We start from the raw sequence: 22,784 nt of genomic DNA, 5'->3' as shown, positions 1-22,784 counted from the left end.
TAATTTGATTTAGTTTGATTTGAAGAGATAAACATAAAAGTAGTTGGAAAAAAAGTAATGATTATATTGTTAAATTGAGGAAAAAAATATAGTTGAGAGAATTTAAAAACCCGTTTGGTTTTAAGGTCGATTTTTAAAATTTTAACTTTAACTTTAACTCTACTCACTACACAACAAAAGTCAACAACATAATTATTATTTTTTCATTTTTCTTCAATTTTTTAACCATTCAATTCAATTTTTAATACTAAATTCTCTTAACTATTCATTATTTTTTCACATTATTTTTTTCATAATTCAACAACACAATCATTATAATCCAATTAAAATCAATACTCAACTCTACTTAACTCTAAAACCAAACACAATGATTGTGTTGTTGAATTGGAAAAAAATATTGAATAGTTGAGAGAGTGTAATACTAAAAAATTATTATAATAATAGATAAGAAAATGTATAACAGGAAATTTGAAGAAAAAATAAAAAATTAATGATTATGTTATTAGATTGAAGAAAAAATTAAGTTAAGTGGAATTCGATTTGATAAAAAAACAAAATAACTCCATTATCAAATGCAATGCCACAGATAACTTTTGAAAGTTGGGGGATTTGATTAGACCAAACTAATTTCCATGAACTTAAATAAGGATATCCCATAGGATGAAATTATTCGGTGCACAGGTCTCACCAGAGCCACCAATACGCAAGTTTAGGTCCCACGTTCTCCTTTGAATTGGGCTTTCGTACGCCCGGTCTATGAAAATATTTCCCACCCGCTTCGCCAGTAAGCTGAGCGTCTCCAGCAAGCAAGCAAGCTTGAAAAGTTAAACAGAAAAATGGCAGGAGGCTCCGGTGACGGAGTGAGCTATGAATATGGCGGCGCGGGCTTCCCATTCTACCCTGTCACCGTCTCCGGGAAGTTTGACACTACTTCTCGAGCTTCTTTTGTTCAACTCTCAGCCAGCTGCAATGCCTGATAACACCACCGGCGCCGCCGAGGCCGGCTCCGTTGCAGCGAAGTCACAGTCTCTGAGCCCGGAGGAGCGGCCGACACCGCCACGACGAAGAACTCAGCTGAGAGCAGGCCAGCCGGGCCTGCGCCGAAATGGTCTCATGGGGATGGGTAGGACGACGCGGTGGACAAGGAGGAGAGCCGGCCATCCACGTTGGACCAGAAGGCGGTCTCGGAGCTCGACATTGAGTCCTTGTCCATTGACGACAGTAAGAAGAAGATCGAGAGTTTTCTCGATGAGCCTGAGCATTCCAGCGTCACTGCGGTATGATACTTCGATCAACGAGGGGTTTCTTCTGTGCTATTTGGAATGGATTAATGCATCGAAACCGCCATTGAATGGCGGGCAATCGATTCGAGGAACTCGTAATGCAGTTTCTATATAGAGTTTGACCCTTTTAATGGCAATTCCATCCTCTGCCTAGGACTAGTGAATCTTAAAAAATGGAGACTTTTGGGTTTTGGGTTCTTGATCGGTCATATTAAATGTATTGCAGGTTACATCGGGCGATACACCATATACATCAGCTCGTACTTTTGAGGATCTGAACCTATCACCCGAGCTGTTGAAGGGCTTATATGTTGAGATGAAGTTCAGTAAGCCCAGCAAAATTCAAGCCATTAGCTTGCCAATGATTTTGACGCCACCATACAAAAATTTGATTGCTCAAGCACAGAATGGCTCCGGTAAGACGACTGGTTTTGTGCTAGGAATGTTGAACTATGTCGATCCAAACTTGAAAGCTCCCCAAGCTCTCTGCATCTGTCCCACTAGAGAGCTAGCTATTCAGGTTGGTTGTGTCTTCCGTATTGAGGCAAGTTAAAGTGTTCGATGTTGTTTTCACCTTATAGATGATGTGGTCTGAACAACATCAATGTTCTTTCGTGATGTTTTCGCCTTATTGAGGTGTGTTGGTTTTGCAGCACTTGGAAGTTTTGCTGAAAATGGGGAAGTACAACTGAATCACCGAGTGCGCTGTGCCAAACAATGGAGCCAATTGCATCCCTATTTTCAAACGGCCCCCTGTCACAATGCAGATAGTGATAGGGACCCCTGGCACGTTAAAGAGCTGGATGAGGGCAAAGAAATTAGGTGCCTCCTGTTTGAAGATTCTTGTATTCGATTAGGTTGATCATGTGCTGGCTGAGGTAATTGAAATCCAAAACTTTCCCCTTGCTCTGCCTAATTTGTTCTATTGTAATTTCAAAATTCATGTTATATTGTACTTCTCTGCTGTCAAAGGTGCCACTGATTTTCCATATGATGGATGTAGAATTTTGTATTGGCGAAATTTCAAACTGCTTGCCCTTGTAGTCATTATCAGAAGATAGAATAGCCTTGGTTTGAAATTGCTAATTAAAATTTTGTATTTATATACTTTTATTTATGGGAAACCAATAGGAGAGATGATAAAATCGCAGCCCAGCCAACAACATGGTATGGTAATAGGATCGCCATTTGTTATCTTACTAGTCAAGCTATCTTATTTTTATGCTTGTGATAATCGGTCCAATAAAAATGCAGTGTCTGTTTAAGCCTCATTCCTGTTTGACTCAACATACAGCATTCTAATCACAAGGTACTTAGTTACTCTGCGACCCTCATTTGTTTAGACCCTAGAACCCTAATACCCTCATTTGTTTTATCCAGAGTCTCCAAATTTTCTGTTAGAATGCTGCTTCCCTTTTTTCCCTTTCTGCTGCCACTTCATGGTATTTGGTTTATGTTTTTGAGGTCTTACATAGCCAATTTTTTATTTAGATTATTGACATGAGGTGCTTTTCCACGAGAAATGTTGTAGCCAAAGAATTAGTATTCCATAACAAAAATTATGGTTTTTATTTTAAAATTGGATCCTCAATTTTTAAGCGTGTTGCAGGATGGGTTCCAGATTGATTCCTTGTATCTAATGAAGAATATAGAGAGTGAATTCTCAGTGCCAGAATCTTCTGTTTTCTACCACTTTTAATGAAAGGATGAAGGATTTTGTGGTGAGAATAGTCAAGAATTACAATCAGCTCTTCGAAAGAAGAGCTCTCCTTAGAGTCAGTGAGGCAATACAAGGTTCATTGCCCTGATGAACTTGCCAAGATTTTGGTGATGAAAGACCGAATTTTGGAACTGGGAGAGAAGGTGGGACAGATTATTATATTCGTACGCACAAGAAATAGTGCATGCATGTTGCACAAGGAACTGGTAGACTTTGGTTACGAAGTTACTTCAATCCAAGGTGCTTTGAGTGAAGAAGACAGAGAGAAGATTGTGGGAGAGTTCAAAGATGGATTAACCCAAGTCCTCATACCAACTGACCTCCTCGCCCGAGGGTTTGACCAAAAGCAGGTATGGAACTTGGGCTTGTTTTCTTTAGCCTGAACTTTGCTTCTCTAGTAGCTGAAGATGGGAAATAGTTGTTATGCTTAGAGAGTTGGATATTATTGTAGCGGTGACTTGAATGTTTCAATCTTGTAGGCTAATTTGGTCATAAATTACGATCTTCCAGAGAAGTATCAGAGTTACTCGGAGCCTAATTATGAAGTATACCTGCACAGGATTGGAAGAGCTGGACGCTTTGGTCGGAAAGGTATATTCGAAGTGATACCTTCTCGTAATTTCTTGCATTTTCACACTGGTCATCGGTGCAGTTGTAATTTTGATTCATCCGATTGTGTAGTTAAATAGTTATCTTCATGTTAACCTCATACTGTCTGTGTTTATGTCAATTAGAGGCTGCTTTTAACTTGCTTTGCCGTGAAAGGGACGAAGCAGTCATGGCGAAAATTGAACACCACTTTGCCACACAAGTAACCGAGGTAATACCGAGGCCCCACATAATATTGTACTTCTCTTATCTTCTTGTATTTGTGTATGATCTTTCCCTCATTGCTGGCACCACTTGACACAGGTCGCACCATGGCATGGCGAGGAAGAATTCAAGAAAGCGTTTGGAGCTGCTGGGTTGCTTTAAACTTCTTTAGTCAGTCACATTTCTTAGATTTTGCAAAAGATCGCGAACGATGACGGTGGATGCGTATTAGTAGTTTTACAGTGTCTATATTCTTTTGGTAGAGTAGATAGTGGGCACTTGACGTTGTGCTAGTCAGTATGGGTATTTATGTTCTCCTTTTTTGGGATCAAAAGTTTGTGTTAGTTGGGTACCAATGCTTTAGGCACCAATCTTTCTATACTATCGAAGAGAATTGTATGAAGTAAAATGTAATTCGAATCTCTCACCCAAGTACTCTAGTGCCTGCTCTGGGACGGGAAAGACTGCGATATTAATTTACCAGAACACATCCCAGAAAGATCAGTTGTAGCTGTAATCTGTAAAATGTTGAAAAATAACATTTGGTTTAAGGGCATCTCGATGATCAGATATAAAAAGAGGGTCATGGGAGAGGTCAATACTAATGATTAAATTGAATATATTCTATGCATATAATAGTCAACGGTTGAAGCTTGAGCAACGTGAGGGATTTAGGTTTGCTTAAAATCAAAATGGGTGGTGGAATGCACGTCCAAGGGTAGTGCCCTTCCACATATTCCCTAATCATGGGGCTCCATTTCTCCCCTATATCTAATCGGCAATGCTGTAGATTGCCCAAATCACTTGGCAAGAAGATCGAAGGAGGATGGGGAGCAAGGTCGTGTTGGCGATCATCGCACTGTCAGTACTTACGGGAATGGCGATTGGATGGGGCGAGGAGGCCGAAGAGATACACGTCGGGGGAAGGGTGATGTGCCAGGACTGCACCAAGGGGTGGAATGACTGGGCTAAGGGCGGCACCCCCATTAAAGGTAAACCGTCTTCTCGAGTCTCGGCCTATGAAAGTTAAATCTCTAAGCTGTCTATTTAGATCGTATCAGCAATCTGATGCACGCCTTACCCGAACTGCAGGTGCTAGAGTATCGGTCACCTGTATGGACGAAAGGAGCAGGATCACATACTATGGAGGCGATGATACTGATGAGGCGGGCCGTTTCAACATGGTCATTGACAGATATATAAACCAGAAGATGATCATAGAGAAGCTGTGCTCGGTGAGGCTCGTGTCGTCCCCCAGTGACACCTGCAATGTCCCCACGAACTTCTCCGGCGGGTGCAAAGGGGTCAAGCTGAGGCACCCGAGCTTGGTGTACGGCAAAGTGATTGGTTACACGGTCGGCCCATTGTATTACACTTCTTCCATGTGTGAGGAACCTGAGATCGACTAAACAGAGGGATTACAAACTGTACTACAAACATTTATTTGTCCCGTTCGTTATGAGTAATTCCACTTTCCATCAACAAAAAATTGTGAATTCACTATTCGAAACAATGTTTGCACATCCAACATCTAGTTGGATGGATAGCCGATAATATTATCGCGTGAAAGAAAGTGTTGTTGGCCCGACACCGACTACTACTATCCAGACGAGGTCGCCCAGCCATATCATATTAATGAAATACATGAATCGGGTTTAACTATTGAAAGAGAAACTCCTAAAAAAAAGATAATTATTTAGAAAAAAAATAGAAAAACAAAAAAATTTAGGAATTAGCTTTTACCTTCCAGCGTTCCACGTGTAAGAACAAGCTGGCGCCACGTCATCAAGTCACAAGCGCAGGCTTCCTCCACGAAAAGCCACGGCAGTTCAGGAGAACCTTTCTCCTTCGTCAGCAATGGCGGTTCGCTTGTGGAGGAGGAGGCTCCCTCCGTCGTCGGAACCGACGATCTTGCTTCAGAGATGCACGGCGGCGGCCTTTCTGGGCCGCACTGGTCCAAGGTGGGCCTCCTCCTCGACTTCGTCGTCCACATGTCCTTCGCCAGATGGAACCCCGTCGAAGACGCAGAAGAAGATAACCGACCGTCTGTCGGCAGTCATAGATGCCGTCAATGACCGGAAGCTCCCTCCCGAGCTCCGCGGCCAACGCAATTCAGTCAGGTGCCCAATTTGCAATATTCCAGCTGATTCCCTTGGTCATCTTTATCATTGACATGCTTTGCGATCCGTCTGTATTGCAATCAATGCAAGTTAGGACTTTGATATACTGTTTGAAGCTTTATTTTAGCTAATGGAGATTTAAAAAGGTTGTCTTCCTTCGGAAGAACTTCTGTGTTTGGTTGAGCCTTCAATTTGTTGCCTTTGGTAAGGCTGAACCTCAAATCATGAAAGACAGCTCTATTCCTCGAAAATCAGATTCTTCTGAGAGCCAAAAATTACTCTTCCGCGCTATTAGGTTACTTGATGATCATTCCGTTTGTAATGCCGAAGTCTAATTTGTGATGTATGTCTCCCGAGCAACCAGGTGTTCCGTACAATTTGTGATTTTTGGCTGCTTATCAGAGCAGAACTGGCTCTCGGATGAGGCCATATGGTTTTTAATATTGCACAAAAATGCGTTGTCCCCTGAATTTGGATATACTCGATCCTTTTTGAAGCATCATGTCTAGAATGCTAATCATTTGCACAGGGTCACAGGTATTGAAGTGGAAGTCATCCTGAATAGTTGCTTGTCTAAATTATGATTTATCCTCTATAATGGCGTCTATTATTGTGTTTGTTGTTCTTGTTAGGACTAGATTGCACTTGTTAGATTGTACATGTATACTTTCAGGAAGACAAGTGTGATGCAAGATAAATGAGTTTCACGATCAAATGATGATTTACCCACAAAGGGTTTTGTAAGAGGGACCTGCTAATTCTGTTTGAGTGTGGCTTTCCTTAGATATATGTATCTTGATGCTATTATAAGTGAAGGTGTTGAACTACTATATTGGCTTTTAATTTAAAGACTTGATGATCGTGCTTGATGAAATGATGAAATTCTGATTTTTCAATGATCGTTGGAACACGTGACAACATGGACAGTTGGTGTTGGCTCATGAAGTGATTTGTTTCTGTCCTTTTCTGACAGATCTGAGACTGATATCATTAATATCGTCGAGCAGAGGATATGGCACTCAATGGAGGAAGGGCATTTTGAGAACTTACCAGGTAAAGGAAAGCCTCTCAACCTCAGCGTCAATCCCCATGCAGACCCTGCTGAAGACACCCTATATAGAATCCTTTCAAAGAACGGATGCGCTCCAGAGTGGGTTGAGCTTAATAAAGAGATTCGAAGTAAGATTTCTGAATGGCGGTCCGCCTTGAAGAAAGCATGGACAAGTAGAGGCATTGGAAATAATTCCCAGTGGACCGAGTCTGCTGAGGCTTTGAAAGTTCAAATGCGTGATATCAATGATAAGGTACTTGCATCTCCCTTTAGTTTGTTTTTGGATGTGTGTTCTATTGTTTGCTGGTTCCCTTAGTTGGTCCTTGCCTTTGGGTGCAAGGCGGACCTTTGGAATAATCTATGCCTTTTTTCTGCCTATATGAGCTTGGATATAACTTAGGTCTTATTCAGTGCCGAGAGAGTTTGTGGCAAACATGCAATGCGAGTAGAGTGGCTAATCAATCATCTGTCTCTTCTTAAGTAGTTGAATATTATCTGACCCATACTCTTCTGGGTTGACTATATTCGTTGTGTGGAATTTCATTGTAGGTTTTCAGGTACAACCTCATTGTTCCTTTTGGGCGGCAGATGTTTGGGTTGAAATGGGAGAAAGAAATAGATCGGCTGAAAGAAGAATCCTGATCGGGAGAGGTTCTAGATGGCCGGAAAATGATGCGTTTTGTACTGGGGGACGAGCTCTTGTTGTAGTTATCATCCCTATGCTATAGCTCGGCCTCTTATAGGTTTTTAGTTCTCCCTGCAACAACCTGAAATTTACATACCTACCTAATTGAGCAGTTGCTGAATCTTCTGGAGGTTTTAATTACGAGGGCCGGGTACTGCTACTTGGGGCTTTGCAGCAAAAATGGTGTATGTAAATGTAGCGAACGGACCATGTTTTCTGCCGATTTTGTTTGCACCATGGTTTGTTGAATTCGTACCATCTTGAACACAGGATCTTTCGTGGCTTATTACCATGTGGTCTAGTCACGACATGTGACGCAAGTGTAAATGGCATATGGCAAATCATATTGAAGGATCATAATGAACTTTAAGGGCAATCGTCACTGGAATCTCATGGCAAATTATATTGGAGGATCATAATGAACTTTAAGGACTATCATCACCGCAATCTTGACAATCGGAGATTGGCTAGAGCTTTATATGTGGGATCAACAAAAGCATGGCATGACATCTTCCATGAAGCATGCATATGGCTCCCCAACAAAAAAATGGATTCATTTACTATACCATATGTAACTGAGGCTGAGTCTGTAGAATACACGACGAAACAGAAAGGATGGAAGCAGAAAATTGAGAAAGATGGGAAGAATATGACCGAGCAACATGAATTTTTTGATTTGCATAAGCTCTATTTATTACAACAAACTTGTCAGCCTGTCGAAGACGCTCTGGCAGCAAGATGAATCAATGCTCTTCGATGATAAATGTTGCGCAGCTTCTTGTACTTCTGCACGAAGGCACCGAGCTCTATCTCATGTTCCAGCAATTGTCTGTGCAGGGCTTCAGAATCTTCTTCTGTCTTATTCATCGCTTCTGCAAAAATCACCGAGAATCAAAATTGATAGCCTATTCATCCTGGTCGCTCATGGAATGATCAGTTAAAGAGGAGAAGCTATAAGAGCAGTTGCTATTGACCTTGAAGCTTCTGGAGGAAGGACGATGGAGAGAGACTCTTCATGGTCTCTTCCTTCCGCTTTTCTAGTTCATTTAGTTTCTCCTGAGCAGCAGCCAACTCTGTTGTTCGAATAATTCTACACTGTACACAGAAGACACAGAAGAATGAAACGAACTTCTCAGTCCACTTATTGGTCTGAGAAATTGAAGCCATGGAGAGCAAAGCACCAGGAAATTGGATCATACCTGGTTCCTGAGCTCCATTATCTGTGGCTCCTTCTCCAAGTTGTTCCCTGATCCACAAGATATTGATAAGTTAAAAGAAAGATCAATTATGATAAAATTTCATATTATATTCAGATGGTCTCAGATGACTCACTAGCAAGCTGAAGAGTTTCATTACGTAGTTCATCCCTTAGCTGAAAATGGTTGACAAAATAGGAATCAAAGCAGTCGGTTAGTAATCAATGGTGGAAATGATAATGAAATCACATTAAATAAACTGGAGTTTGCGGTTGCTTACATTATTTTGCATTTTCACTTGATCAAGTGACAGTAAGAACTGGTTGTAAGCATCCTCGTCAGAAAGAAGCTTGCGTAGCTCATCAACACTGACAAAAATGGCAGCAGATATAAGACACCATCCAAAAGGAATACCAACAGTTGACATGGTCAAACACTGGAAACGACTTTACATGCACAAAGCTATCTTCTCCTCCTCAAAAAGAAAAGAGAAACACTTCCTGTGGCATGCCTGAATAGCTAGTAAAGTCTCACTGATATGAGCATCGTTTACACCCCCAAGAATATCAAAGGTGCAGATCAAACCCTTTCGTTAGATTTCAAAATGCTTGGGTTGTAATTGGGAGATTCATTTCCTTCCTTACAACTTCGACACATAGAGTTGGGGCGCATATACCCTAAAAAGTCATTGCTCATCTTAAGGCTATATAACATCTTGCTCTCTATCTTATACATTCTATAGAAATACACCGCACAAACAAGATCAGCAAGTACGACACACACAGCAGTATAAAGTTATCCAGTATATGATTATCAGAAAAACTACTCAATTTTCAAAAATGAATCATTACAATTTGGTTAGAATCCAAACTTTAGGACTAACTGAAGGTCCAGCAGTAAAAAAACCTGCATTCTAACCTTTTATCCTTTAGCTGGTTGATGATGCCAGAGGCTTCAGAGGGTGAAACATGTGATGTAGTATGTGAGGAAAGACTAAAACTTCCATGAGAGCTGCTGCCAGGAGTTGAAGGGCGAGAAGAAGTGGGCGAGCTACCAACTGATGGAGGATACCATGATGGCGAGGAACTATCTTGGGCACGTGACTGCTCTTGTTGCTCTTGAGATCCCCTGAAAACATTCAGAGAGAAAACAAAACATAAAAGCAGAAGAATCAATTGGCATTCGCTACTACGGAGAGCATCACAATTGATATGCAACTGGTAAAGCCAACAGCTGTCGATGAAGATGCATTTCGTATATTCAATTAAAAATAGAAGGCTTTTCGTAGTGCTTATTTAACTCCATTATAAGAATTACTTAAGTTGTGCACCGATTGGAGTCAACAGATTCATCGTTATCATTCTCTTCACCATCCATACCAAGCAACATGATGCTCAGAAGCACCTACACCGGCGACTAATTAGTACTTCAGCTCGGTCAATGCACGCGGATCGCATCAAAAACTTTTCTTGAATAACAAATACGCCACTACTCCTCGAATTAATCATTCCGATGATTGAATCCAACTATTTGCAATCGCTACAGCTAAAATTACCACGGCAACACCTCGCGAGGATCAACAATCAGACGGCAGAACTAGCTCAATTATCGGCCGATTACCGATTGCTTAATCGAGAAGCGCGGATTGCTTACCAGAATCTGAACATGGCTTCGAGGTGGAAGGTCGCCGATCGAGCAAATCGGAGCAGATCACCAGAATCAGAGGCGACGGAACCCTAATTACGCAGGACAGCCAGAGGTAAGTTTTCTGCCTTGTGTGTCGGACTGCTTTCTTTGTATGTCCGGCGCTCTTACGCGGCGCCTACGTGGCAACAGGCAATTGGTGGGGAAAGTCTCCGAACAGCGCGCGGAAGGATCCGAGAGCGTTTACGTGGAAGGGACCGACCGTGCCCGTTAAGTGTTAAGGAAAGAGCAGAAGAATTATATATTTCTCCAAAAATACATTTTCACAAAAAAATAAAAATAAATAAATAAAGGAAAAAATAAAGCAGAAAAAAGGGTTTTATAAATTCAATAATTACGCATGAAATGAGTCTAAATTATGCTGATCCAGGATCGGGAAAGATTATCGCATAATGGGGCGATTCACCTCGATCAATTTTATGTGGATTTTGTGCCGACGCACTCGTATGTGGCAAAACTGTACTTCCATTTTAAAGTAGGAATACCTTTAATTTGCGAGAGGTTCGACAGTTTTGGAAGATGAAAAAGTCGGATGTAGTAGTACTTATGTTAATATTAGCACCAAGGGCACTTTGTCCGAGCCTGTCCGTATAGTTCAATTGGAAATACAAAAATCATAAAGCATTCATAGTAGTAATATTCTTGTTCGTGCTTTCTCCATGTGCACGATATGAACTATCGATTACGTATACCATCAATTCGTGAATGTAGCAGTTTACTCACTTACAGAAAAAGTTCCGTTTCTCTTACTAAACTAGATCGGTATTAAGACTTGATCGCGTAAAATTTAGAAACACATAAGAGTTTTATATATCTTTATTTGTACTGTTGGTCTATTCATCAGAACGCTTCATTCGATTGGTTTTTTACTTTTAGTCATCGAGTGACTATTAATTGGAGAATTTGAACTTCATATCCATCTCAGTATTGCAAATCAATAGATCTTTCGGGGGCTTCGTATTTCATATATAGAAACGGACAGCATTGAACATTCTTACATGTTACGCTAATTGATAACTTGGGAAATTCATAATATTCAAGGAGAAAACATATATGCTTATTAATGTGTCTTCTTAAAAAGCACTGGGTGATTGAGTGACTCTGCCCACCATTTCCAAAGAGACGCAAGGCTGATCTATGGGGACCTGGAAAAAAAATTAATAAAATTAATAATATCTGGCAGATTAATTATAATAAGAATATTATCAGATATATTATATACCAAAATTCATGATCAATTGTAAAGAATTATTGGTCACTTACCATATGGCCAGCTCCAAGAATCCAATAAAGGAACAGGTTTTGATAGGATGCTGCGAACCCTTTCGTGACCGAGGCATCGAGGCCACAATATAAAGGTCTACGATCCTCGAGCATGAAGTTTTTCAAACCATCCCACCTGAAAATATGAAAAATCTATTTTGAAGGAGGAAAATTTGAATGCTTAAATAATAGATTGGATCGCTTAGGAAATATAAAGAGCTCTATAATTAATGAATTAATAGAATTGGATGATCGGAAAATGAAAGTTATTACTTGAGCTTATTGATCCAGGCTTCTACACCTTTAGTTGCGCATATGAGGTCAAGCTGTGAAAGTAGATGTGGAATTAGAGGGATTTAGCTCCATACAGACGTCGGATCGACATTATTCTCAGCTGTCTCGTGTTATAGATCATTGTAGTAATTTCGCGTACACCTTAAGAAGTAAAATGTTACTACAAACCTGCCCATTGTATATCGTCACATTTATGGCTTTGGCTAGCAGCTTATCAACCTGGAAAAATAAAAAAAAGGACAAATCAAGAGAGGATTTAGCGTAGCAGCGCATCTTTCGTCTGGTGACTAAGAGGTCTCAGGTTCAATACCCAATGGGATTACCCGTGATTTTTTATTATATATTTAGAATTTATACCTTAATGTACTAGACTCGCGGATTTTCCTTGTAATCGAAAGAAAAAGAAAAGGAAAAGGAAAATTCAAATGTCAAAGAAATCAAAATAATTTTTATTGATTTTTTAATTTCGGTATTCGGACGTTCAATTGGTACTTAACTAATCTAGTCCAGCCGAATCAGCCCATTAAGGGGTAAAGTTATCCCAGCGTAATTTTTTTGTATTCACAATGACTCGAACTCGAAACCTTGCTTAAGTGGAATAAGCGTCAAATTGTTTGGACTAATTCATGTTGAGAAAGTAATTTTTATTGATTTAGTGTGTGTATATATATATAATTTCTATCTATACATATATACCGAAATCTTAATTTACAAGATAAAGAAGAATTTGGAAATAACGGAGACATTGGGACCCTGTGCTTATTTAAGATAATATTAAACTTTTGCAACAAATCATGGTTTATTAATTTAATTACCTCTTCTATTCTTGGTTTCATGAAATCTCCATTCAAGGCTGAGAAAACTGGGTCCGAGAAACTTTGCCATCTACATTACGTAAGAAAGAATTATACTTGAGACGAACTTGTAATGGCCAGGTGATTCAACAAAACAATATTTTGAAATTGTTCATGCTTACGATAAGTTTTCGGGTATGATCTTTAGCTTCTTCTTGATAGGCCCGTTCATCAAGCTGCTTAGGCCACTGATTAATCCTTTCGAACCAGTTACGTAGTCTGCAAACACATTCCTCACCAGGCCGATCGGTCGGGCCGTGCTCTTTCTTCTGGCAACAAGGTTGCTCCCCTCATCCAACATGAAGTTGTAGAAGCTCTGCAATTCAAACCGCTCGTACCTTAAAAGCCAGAAACTAACACGTAATTTGATCTATTATTATTTGAAGTGATTGATTCATTTCCGTGCTCGGCCATACCACATAGTTGCTGCTCTCCCCGATGGCATCCTCGAGCTCGCTCCAAGTATCAGCAGCATCTTTGAATTTACCTTCTGCAATTTGTTTCTGTGCCTTCAGAGCCAAACTGTTCGCGGACCAAAACTTTATTAAATGTGATGATCTCCATCATATGCAAAGTGCCCGAACATAGCAGATTGATTGAAGAAGTTGCAGGCTCGAACCTATTAGCGCTGTTCAGACCATTATTATCGATCCGTGACACATCTTTAAGAAGCGGGCCCCAAGACAACTGCGATTTCAAATTCAATAGATGGCAGTTAAGCAACGAACTATATTTTAACTGCTGCCGGAATCATATGTATACCATGAAATCTTCCGGCGATATCCAACTGTCACCCAAAGCTACTCCTGCAATTCAGTGATTTCACACAGCATCAGAAAAAATACGGAGTATCTTTGAACGAAAAGAAAGCGTGCAGGAGAAAAAAAGCTATAGCAAGCTTAATGAAACTGCTTACCCCCAAGCTGAAGCTTAAGCTTTCCTGCGTCGATTGATTCTAGGACAGTGAGTCCGAGAGTGACGGCGAATTTTCCACCATATGATTCTGCGAAAATGTACAGAGGGCTCCTCTGAAGTGTTTCATTTTTGTTGAAGAGCTCCATCAGTAGTGTGGTCATATCGGCCGCGGCCTCATAGTCTGTTTTCACCATCAGGCTCTCATCCTCTGTGTAACTGAACCCGGTGCCTACCGGACTGTCCTAAAAAATTTTCAAGAAGATAAATCATGAGATGAATAATTGTACCGTGATGTCTTATGTCGTCTTCCGGCGCCATCTCCATGATTCCTTATTGATATGGTTTGTAAAAAAGCATTTGCATAAGTTAATTGAGTATAGATACCACGAACAGGAGGTCTGCCTTGCATAGCCATGTAGCGTTCCGTGGCTCCAGATTCCCATTCAATGGTCCGATCTCCCCGAAATTCCCGAACCCGACACCGGACACTCCCTATTGTTTTGGTAGAAACTTAATATAAGGTCACTTCTGCTCTTTACAACATCCCATTTCATAGGCATATATATACACAGATATGTATGCTTATGTTTTTGCTTGAATCTGAATATTGTTACTTACCGGACCTCCTTGGAGCCAAAGAAGTGTTGGCCATGGTTTTGTTGGATCTTCAACCCTGTGAGGGCTTTTATACCACCACCAGAACAGATGAGCCTCTACAATGCACACAAAAATAATTTGAGAAGCAAATTTTGTCGAAAATATGAGTAGAAGATCCAAATTAGGAGTAAAATCGATTTCTCTCAAATTATTTTGCGAGTTGATTCATTGTCAGAAGATAACCTACTTGGCCGGACTTCGACGTATCCCCACTGTTCTGACCCATCATCGGTACCAGAAAGCGGTGCTGAATGTACGAAAAGATCGAATGGCAAGACAATAAGAGCAGATATCACCAAAACAAGAGATCGTCTGTCTATGTTCATAGCGCCCATAGTGTATATCTTTCTATTATGGTAGAATGAATAATAACCTGATCCAAAAATCAGAGGTACCGGCTTTTATGAGAAGCAGTAATTTGGAAGATGAAGATCCCAACAAGGCAACAATATAATTCGTAGTATGTTAATAGCTTAACATGTTTGTCTACATTGAATTGATGGATTATGCTGCGGTGTGAGCGGTAATGTCAATGACAGCTTGACGAAGAAGATGATATGTGTTTATGTAATGAAACATGACAAGCTGGGCTTATTAACAACATGGCACCGGCCTTGTTGGCATTACAAAGCTTGGTTATTGGCATTACAAACATGGCACCGGCGTTGTTGGCATTACAAAGATTCCCATTTGAATGAGTAAAACTCGACTAATATGCTCTTTTTTTCCCAAAAAGATTGGGTTTTGTTTTAATTTTTAAATCGAAGCGAGCATAGTAAAAAAAAATTTTGTCCAAGGGCAAACTAAAATTTTAAATTAGATTAATTAGATTAATCAATAAAAAGCTTCATTCTTTTTTAGTAATGAAAAGCTTCAATTATACTTTCATTGTGGAAATCGGCAAAAATGGTCATAAGGAACCCAAGCTGGTACGGTAATTGACCCACATTCATCAATCACACATCAATACTAACGCTAATATGATGAGCCCAATATATCATTTTCCTTTTTGTTGGGGGAAGGGTTGGATAGTCCGATTTTGAACAAGTTAACATTGCATACTCCCAAGTCCCAACCAATGAGCATATCGACTACTTAATTAGTTAATTATCCAAGTAATGAGATGAGCAGTGCAAAAGTTTAATTACGAACTCTGGAACAGTTTAATTATGAGAATTGTGAATCATTTGACTACGTGAAGAGATTTGACCGTCTCCTTTTTTTCTGATCAATGTTAAGAACTCCTATTTCTCTTTAATACCTTTTCCTATTTAGACAATCCAATATTGTTCTCCTAAGCACTAATTGGGAAGAGCTGTGGTTGCACTGCTTCCGGATCCGGTCCTCCCGATACGCAATTGCGAGAACGACCGGAGCAACCTAGATGACAGTTGATCGAACCGTCTCGTAGAATCACTAGTACTCCGTAACAGTGCCTCTTGGGAAGAAGAAGATGATGACGATGATGAAGAAGAAGTCGCTTTCACTTGGTCTCGTTCGATGTCGATGACAAGATGGGATGGATCCATCATGGAGAATGACCGCTTCAGGCCCGCAGTCCTGCATGGAGGGAGCCCCAATTTCTCCCCCGGCGGCATCACAAAGGACACGCTGTGCCGGAGCAATCTCGCGCTCAACAACCGCTCCGGCGAAGTAGAATGCACGTTGCTGCTGCAGGGTGCTGGTAGGGGCTTTTCCAATTCCACCTGATCCTGATCCACCGCTGGGCCAACCACGGGCAATCGGCACATCGGGCAGCTCGAGTGCGCGAGGAACCACTGGTCGATGCACGTTACATGGAACGCATGGCGGCAGCTTGGAAGCAGCCGCACGGCCTCCCCATCCTCCAATTCCCCCAGGCAGACCGCACATTCCCTCTGATCCACCCGGAAGTGGGGATTCCCCTTCCCGGAGGAGTACGTGATAACCGGGATCGTCTTCAGGACCTTCTCCTCCACTCCGAGGGACGAACAGTTATTGGCAGAGGCAGCCGCTGGGAGGTTATGCCGGGCAAGGATCTCATCGGCGATCAGCCGCTGGCGCGTGCGGCTGAGGCAGTACTTCACCACGATGAGGTGGTACGCCACGATCACGAGGCACGTGCCGATCATGCAGGCCAAGGAGATGAGGAGCGGGGTGAAGAATTTCCCGGGGTCTTGTGGAGGTGGCAGCGAGCCCGTCGGCCCTTCCATATTGTCTCATGTGTATGTATAAAGCTAAACTGATCGACCAACTGTCTCCGTGTCGAGTGAACGGTCGAGCCTGGACTGCTAGTGAGGGGCTGGGACTTTATGATATAAAGGGGTGGAAAGGGCAAAATGGGGAATTCGGACAACGTGGTCCACGTCCAAAGACAAGGTTGTAAGAAGCCTGGAGCACAGCCCAATTGAACCAACCATCAGCTTGGTTGTGACACGTGGCGGGCATTCACTTTCTGTGGGGGTAGAAATGACACGTGTGTGGCGCAGCTGACGACAAATAACCAAGTGGGGACCCTTTGGAGAATTCTAGGTGACCGATTTAATTGGGATTGGCCGGTCGGATGGGAGCCGGGATAGTATTTATTGTCAACTTATGTAAAACGATGATGTACATGGATGTCTCAACGGAATTTTGACTTTATGCTTCGGCTGGGGGGAGGGGATCGAAGCAGTATTGCAGGACGTGGTAGTTTACGTCGTGTTAGCTGCAAAGTTTACGTGAACCAACCATGATGATCGGACGGCCTCACTACGAAGGGATATAACGGGGGATGGGTCGGATTAAATGAAACTATTGTTGTCGATCCCGCAGCGGGAAAATTTCATCAATTATTTTTTTTATAGCTTGTGTAATAATCATCAATATAAATTATAATTAAAATAATGATAAAACTATTTATGTTTAAAAATTATAAACTCTTAATGATAACAAATGTTTCAAATTTTTAATAAATATTAAGCTAATTAATATTTCATACGGTGTAAAGTCTAACATTACTTCCCAATAATTTTAATTTGAATTTTCAATATTTTTAATTAGAAAGCGATGCCCAAAATATAAAAGGATTTAGTGATTCGTTAATTTTGAGTGGACAAATGTTACTTTTAGTGATGATTTGATATTTATTGAAAGCATCTTGTTGTCAAGTTACAGTCAATAATCATGCGAGAATTTGTCTCAATCAACATGCTCTAATTATGACCATGCGTTTCTATTCATTATTTAGAAAAAAAAAATGACCATGCATTTTAATGAAAAAAAAATGACATTTTTAACATCACAAATAAAAATAGATGACGTAATTTTGGTGATAAATTCAAATGACTTTTCACCAACGTGGGTTGATTTTTACCTAATTCGACGCTTATTTCTTTAGACATTTAGGCATGGTCTCGTAGTGCAAGTTTTGTAATTAGTGTAAATCCGTGATCGGAAGAGCTTCATCCCTTAATGAGTAGACTTCTCTTGAACTTAAATAAATTGGACAAATTGAATTTGCTAAATAGTAGGTGGCATACATGGAAAAAAAGGTTTGTGTATTTAAATTAGATAAAAAGATACATAAAATATTGTAAAAGGAAAACTAATTGAATTTAGACTAATAAAACGTTAACTTTAAGCATAATAGGTGATGTACACCATGAAAAAAAGTTTTGTATACAATTAAAACCCTATTTAAATTAAATTAAAGTTTTTTAATTAAAATAAATTATTAAAAATTATTAAAAAGTTAAAAGAAAAAAAAAGAGTATGGTGGGTCTCGTCCATGAGTGGGAAATTCCACCATATTGAGTCGACCTCTCTTGTACTTAAATAAATCGGACGAATTGAATTTGCTAAATAGTAGGTTGCGTACATGGAAAGAAAAAGGTTTGTATATCTAAATTAGATAAAAAGATTTGGAAAATATTGTAAAAAGGAAAAATAATGGGTTAATCACGTCAAAAATCATGAACTTTCATCAAATTCCCAAATCTAGCATAAACTTCTTCTTTTTTTTTTCACAAATCTAGCAACAACTTGCCGGCGTTAGTTCAAATCTAACATCTGCCCCAAAGTCCGTCAATTTTGCTGATGTGGCAAGTAACGACGGCGATGGAGCAAATCGAATCCGATGTGGCAGTGACTGAGCATTTTCCACCAATTTGTGGGTCTAAAAGACACCTTCATCTCCTGCTTGTCACTGTCGCTACCTGCATCTCATGTCGAAAATCCACCCTCTGCCTCCATCACTATTGTCACCTCTATCTCCTGCTTGTCATCACCACAACCACACCATCAACATCATCATCCTCATCCTCTTCCCATCACTGCTCTTCCCCTCACCTTGTGGAGCTGTGGCCAAAAGGAAAGGAGGAAGGAGCAAGGTTGTCAGAATCGCGATTCTACCTAGAATCGATCGAGGGTCGTGGAATCATGAATCGTAGAATCGAATCGCGAATCGTAAGATTCTACCTATATTTAAAAAAACAACATATATATATATATACACACACCAAATCCCATGTCAGAAATAGTAGAAGTAAACATCAAATGATAAATCTTGTTACTTTCTATTTCGTTCGTCAAAATCAGATGGTGCTTAGTCTTTACAAGAAAGCGCTCCCACTATAACAACCTCAAATGAAATTATTTTTTTCGGCGATAAACCTCAAATGAAAATTGATATAGTACCATGGTCACGGATCTTATAGGCGAAGTTGTTTTTTCTCCCTAACTTCTTCTTGGTATATTCCTTTTTGGAATCATCTTTGCACCTAAAAAAGTGGAAAAAATTTCAGCCTAAATCATCTCAAACCATACGACAATCAGGAATTGGCCGGAACTCAATTCGAAGCAGTTCCAGAAACTTTCCAAGTCCTTATCACTTACAGTCAGGAGACAAGTTTCAAACTTTTCATAAAATAAGAGAACCGATGAGCAATACTGTTGCACAATAAGAGAGATGAGGGGGGAGAGAGAGGGGGCATATGACTTTGGGTTGAAACTAGAATCGTAGAATCGGTCTGATTCTACGATTCTGCGATTCGAATTGCGATTCAGTCACGATTCTACCTTCTCGATTCATGCCATGGAATCGGAATCGGTAACCACCCATTGAATCATAGAATCGTAAGATTCTACGATTCGAATCGCGATTCTAACAACCATGGGAAAGAGATTGAAGAGACGTCAGCAATAGGGTTGAGAACGGACACAGTAGTAGCACCACAAATGGCTTAAACAGCAACAGAAGCTTAGGATCTCAACAGGGGAAGGTGGGAGCCATGGCAGCAGCTCGGGAAAGAACTGCAGGAAGTAACAACCTCGAAAGTGGAGCAACAACAACAGAAGTGAGGAAAGAAGAGCATGTAGCAGGTGGATGGGGTGGGCCTGGTGATAGAGATTATGGCATAGAAAAGAGGAAAGCCGACAGCCAAGAGTGATAGAGAGAAAGAGAACAGGAAAAGAGAGGGACTGGAAGAGGGAAAAGGATGACATAAGAAAATGGAGATGATGGTAGTGATGGTGATAGTCAAAGGAGGTAGAGCAAAAGTAGTAACTAGCGGAACAACTTAAGGAGCAGAGCAGTGGCAGCAAGTGGGAGGCAAAGGTGTAACAACAGCGGCAATATCTTAAAGAGCTTGGATGGGGGCTGTGTGTGGTGAGAACGGAAGAGGGTGGAGAAGATATGGTAATGGAGATGAGAGAAACAAGGAATAGAGGAGTAGAAGAAGCTGGTGACCTGAGGTGAGGAGATTGAAAGAGGGAACAAGTTGGAGGTGATGGAAGGAAGTTGAGAATGAGAGAGATGATGATGAAGTTGCTGGTGTGGTGATAGATAGAGGATGATCGTGGTTGTGGCGTTGGTGATGATGGAAGGAGGTGACCAAAGAGTTCTAAATCATGATTGAGATGGATGGTGTGAAGGACAGGAGAAGAAGGAAGGTGACCAAGGCTAATGAAAGATGGTGATGGAGTAAGTAGAGGATGAAAGGAAAGGTGGTCAGAGAAAGGTACGGATGGAGAAAATATGAAGAATGGTAATGGAAATGGAAATGGAGTGAAAGGAAAACGTGTTGGGGATGAAGGCAGTAATGGAGGAAGCAGAGGGGAGGAAAGGAGGATGAGAGGGCAGTGAGGTCCATGTGTGTGCTCTTCTATGTGGCTGTGCGTGTATTTGTGCTGCCAAGAGAGAGAACGAAGAAGAAGAAAGAAGAAAGTGCAGAAATGATTTTATGGTGGCAAGGTGTTGTAGATGAGGCTGCAAAGGATGAGGATGGCAAGGGATGTGCTTGGCAATTGACCAAGAAGAAGAAGAAGAGGAAGAAGAAGATAGGAGAGAAGGTTGTGATGAAAGAAAATGTTTAGTCATTGTCACGTCGGATTCCGTTTGCTCTGTTATCGCCGTTACTTACCAAGTCAACCAAATTGACGAACTTGGAGACGAATGTTAGATTTGGACAAACGTCGGTAAGTTGTTGATAGATTTGATAAAAAAAATTATTGCTATATTTGAGAATTTATTGAAAGTTCATGATTTTTTGTGTGATTAAAACCCCAAAATAATTGAAAATATATTAATAAGACGTTGAATTAAAAATAATAGGTGATATACACTAGAAAAAAGTTTTGTACATACAATGAAAATTATTTTTAAATTAAATAAAAAATTTTAATTAAAAGAGAGAATTTTAAATTATTAAAAAGTTCAAAAAAGAAGAAGAGTAAAGTGGGTCCTACCTTTGAGTGGGGGAACCCACCATCCTCGCTGGCTCCTTGAAACGGACCAGCTTTCACTGTTTGATGTTTGATAAATAAATAGTCAGCAAGATTCTAATATGTTCCTTACCTTCCGCAAAAGGTTGACGCGTTTTTTGCTTCTCAATTATAAGGAAGGGATTGATACAAGAATCATATAAGTGAAAAAAAGACTATGAAAGTTCTATTAATAAGAATCGAATCCAAAAAATCTTTTGATTTTGAGCTAGCGACTTGTGCACCATATATTATGCTCCCTTCCTCGGACAGGTTTATGGCTTACGCTGTAATCTTTGATCCTTTGGATACTTCTTGAAGGCTTCCAGATAACTGATTAAGGTCAGGCTAATAGGGAAATTCCATTGAATTAGGTCAATGAGTTCATAGATCTCTGACTTATGAAAATTTGCCTAATCATGGGCCTCTTAGCTCAAAATGCCAACCAATGGGCCCCCCTATGGATTAATATGGGCCTTGGTTGGAGCTGAATGGTGATGTGCGCGCGTATATCATGCCGTTGGCTATCCCGAATCCGAAACAACGAAGGCTTGAAACCTATGCTTATATAAATCAGTTAATTGGATTGGGAGTTCTCGGTTTATCATATTTTTCGTGAAGAAAATTACTGTGCCGATTGGCTTGATAGGCGAGCGGATTCTCTTCCTAATGGCTTAGGTACTTTGTTGTTACGCGATCTTTCTGGGATTACTATGCCCTGTCTTTGTACGTTTTAGATCATTTAGGACTTTTGCCTTGTCAACTTACCGAAAAATCAGTTAATTAGTAATAGTCCGTATATAGATGTTCAAATGTACATGCATGTATAACGTATCACCACTCTTCCGTTATGGGACAGCGTCTACGTGCCCTGTCCCACTGTATATTTATGAGAAGTTATGTGTACTTTCCGTGTGTAAAATTTCTTTGTTCGTACGAGAGTTAACTTCTTTTTGGACGTGGCAGAGGGAAATGCCTTCACATGCATGGCTAAAATTAGAAAGGGCTCACCATGCTTTTAGGCTCAACGACCCCCTGAAGTTGCGTAATACAATTAGTAATATCCAGTCGCACCAACAATGCTTCCAACTATAGTCTAGTGTGTGTATGTATATACACTAGATTTGTTTTATATATAGTATAGATATAGTAGAATATTAGTTAAGGCGAAGCCGACCACTTAATTAGACAAAATATGATGTTCTCTGTGGAATAAAATTAGATGAAATTTAGAAGACCCGTGTAAATACATTATAGTAAATATTAAAATATATATGGACCTATATATATATATATTATACACAATACTATAGACTATAGAGACATACATAGATTATTAATTGGAGGGAACGTGACGTAGATGCAAAAGCCATGCAACGAATGGAGAACAATGGGACAAAAGCGCAAATGTTTATTAACAGTATAGACTGTTGTCGATCGGACGACAGCTAATGTTTTTGCCGGGCACACAACATTAAATAAAAAGCTAAAATTTCTATTGACTTTTGC

General features: G+C 40.3%; 4 protein-coding genes and 1 pseudogene across 4 annotated transcripts; 2 read left to right on the top strand and 3 right to left on the bottom strand.

Annotated features, from left to right (window-relative positions):
- The first annotated feature begins 873 nt into the window (after nucleotides 1-873).
- Nucleotides 874-4,251, top strand: LOC116193905 (annotated as a pseudogene).
- A 1,395-nt stretch (nucleotides 4,252-5,646) lies between these two features.
- LOC116195901 (dnaJ homolog subfamily C member 28) lies at nucleotides 5,647-7,958 on the top strand. Its single transcript, XM_031525307.1, has 3 exons — nucleotides 5,647-5,936; nucleotides 6,910-7,240; nucleotides 7,537-7,958. Exons 1-3 carry the CDS (start codon nucleotides 5,674-5,676, stop codon nucleotides 7,627-7,629), a joined length of 687 nt encoding a protein of 228 aa, XP_031381167.1. The 5' UTR covers nucleotides 5,647-5,673; the 3' UTR covers nucleotides 7,630-7,958.
- A 243-nt stretch (nucleotides 7,959-8,201) lies between these two features.
- LOC116195902 (vacuolar protein-sorting-associated protein 37 homolog 1-like) lies at nucleotides 8,202-10,775 on the bottom strand. Its single transcript, XM_031525308.1, has 7 exons — nucleotides 10,522-10,775; nucleotides 9,787-9,996; nucleotides 9,149-9,236; nucleotides 9,005-9,044; nucleotides 8,872-8,918; nucleotides 8,647-8,767; nucleotides 8,202-8,544 (listed from the first exon to the last, which is right to left on the bottom strand). Exons 1-7 carry the CDS (start codon nucleotides 10,533-10,535, stop codon nucleotides 8,381-8,383), a joined length of 684 nt encoding a protein of 227 aa, XP_031381168.1. The 5' UTR covers nucleotides 10,536-10,775; the 3' UTR covers nucleotides 8,202-8,380.
- A 753-nt stretch (nucleotides 10,776-11,528) lies between these two features.
- LOC116197258 (serine carboxypeptidase-like 51) lies at nucleotides 11,529-15,048 on the bottom strand. Its single transcript, XM_031527341.1, has 13 exons — nucleotides 14,743-15,048; nucleotides 14,517-14,611; nucleotides 14,283-14,390; nucleotides 13,900-14,140; nucleotides 13,746-13,789; nucleotides 13,603-13,670; nucleotides 13,400-13,505; nucleotides 13,106-13,299; nucleotides 12,945-13,014; nucleotides 12,298-12,348; nucleotides 12,109-12,161; nucleotides 11,836-11,971; nucleotides 11,529-11,717 (listed from the first exon to the last, which is right to left on the bottom strand). Exons 1-13 carry the CDS (start codon nucleotides 14,888-14,890, stop codon nucleotides 11,646-11,648), a joined length of 1,386 nt encoding a protein of 461 aa, XP_031383201.1. The 5' UTR covers nucleotides 14,891-15,048; the 3' UTR covers nucleotides 11,529-11,645.
- Nucleotides 15,049-15,694: 646 nt separating this feature from the next.
- LOC116194565 (RING-H2 finger protein ATL72-like) lies at nucleotides 15,695-16,812 on the bottom strand. The gene has a single exon (XM_031523415.1). It carries the CDS (start codon nucleotides 16,745-16,747, stop codon nucleotides 15,857-15,859), a length of 891 nt encoding a protein of 296 aa, XP_031379275.1. The 5' UTR covers nucleotides 16,748-16,812; the 3' UTR covers nucleotides 15,695-15,856.
- Between the last annotated feature and the right edge of the window lie 5,972 nt (nucleotides 16,813-22,784).

This window comes from Punica granatum, chromosome 2 (genome assembly GCF_007655135.1).
Source record: "Punica granatum isolate Tunisia-2019 chromosome 2, ASM765513v2, whole genome shotgun sequence".
Lineage (NCBI taxonomy): Eukaryota > Viridiplantae > Streptophyta > Magnoliopsida > Myrtales > Lythraceae > Punica > Punica granatum.
This window is presented reverse-complemented; position numbering and strand designations above follow the sequence as displayed.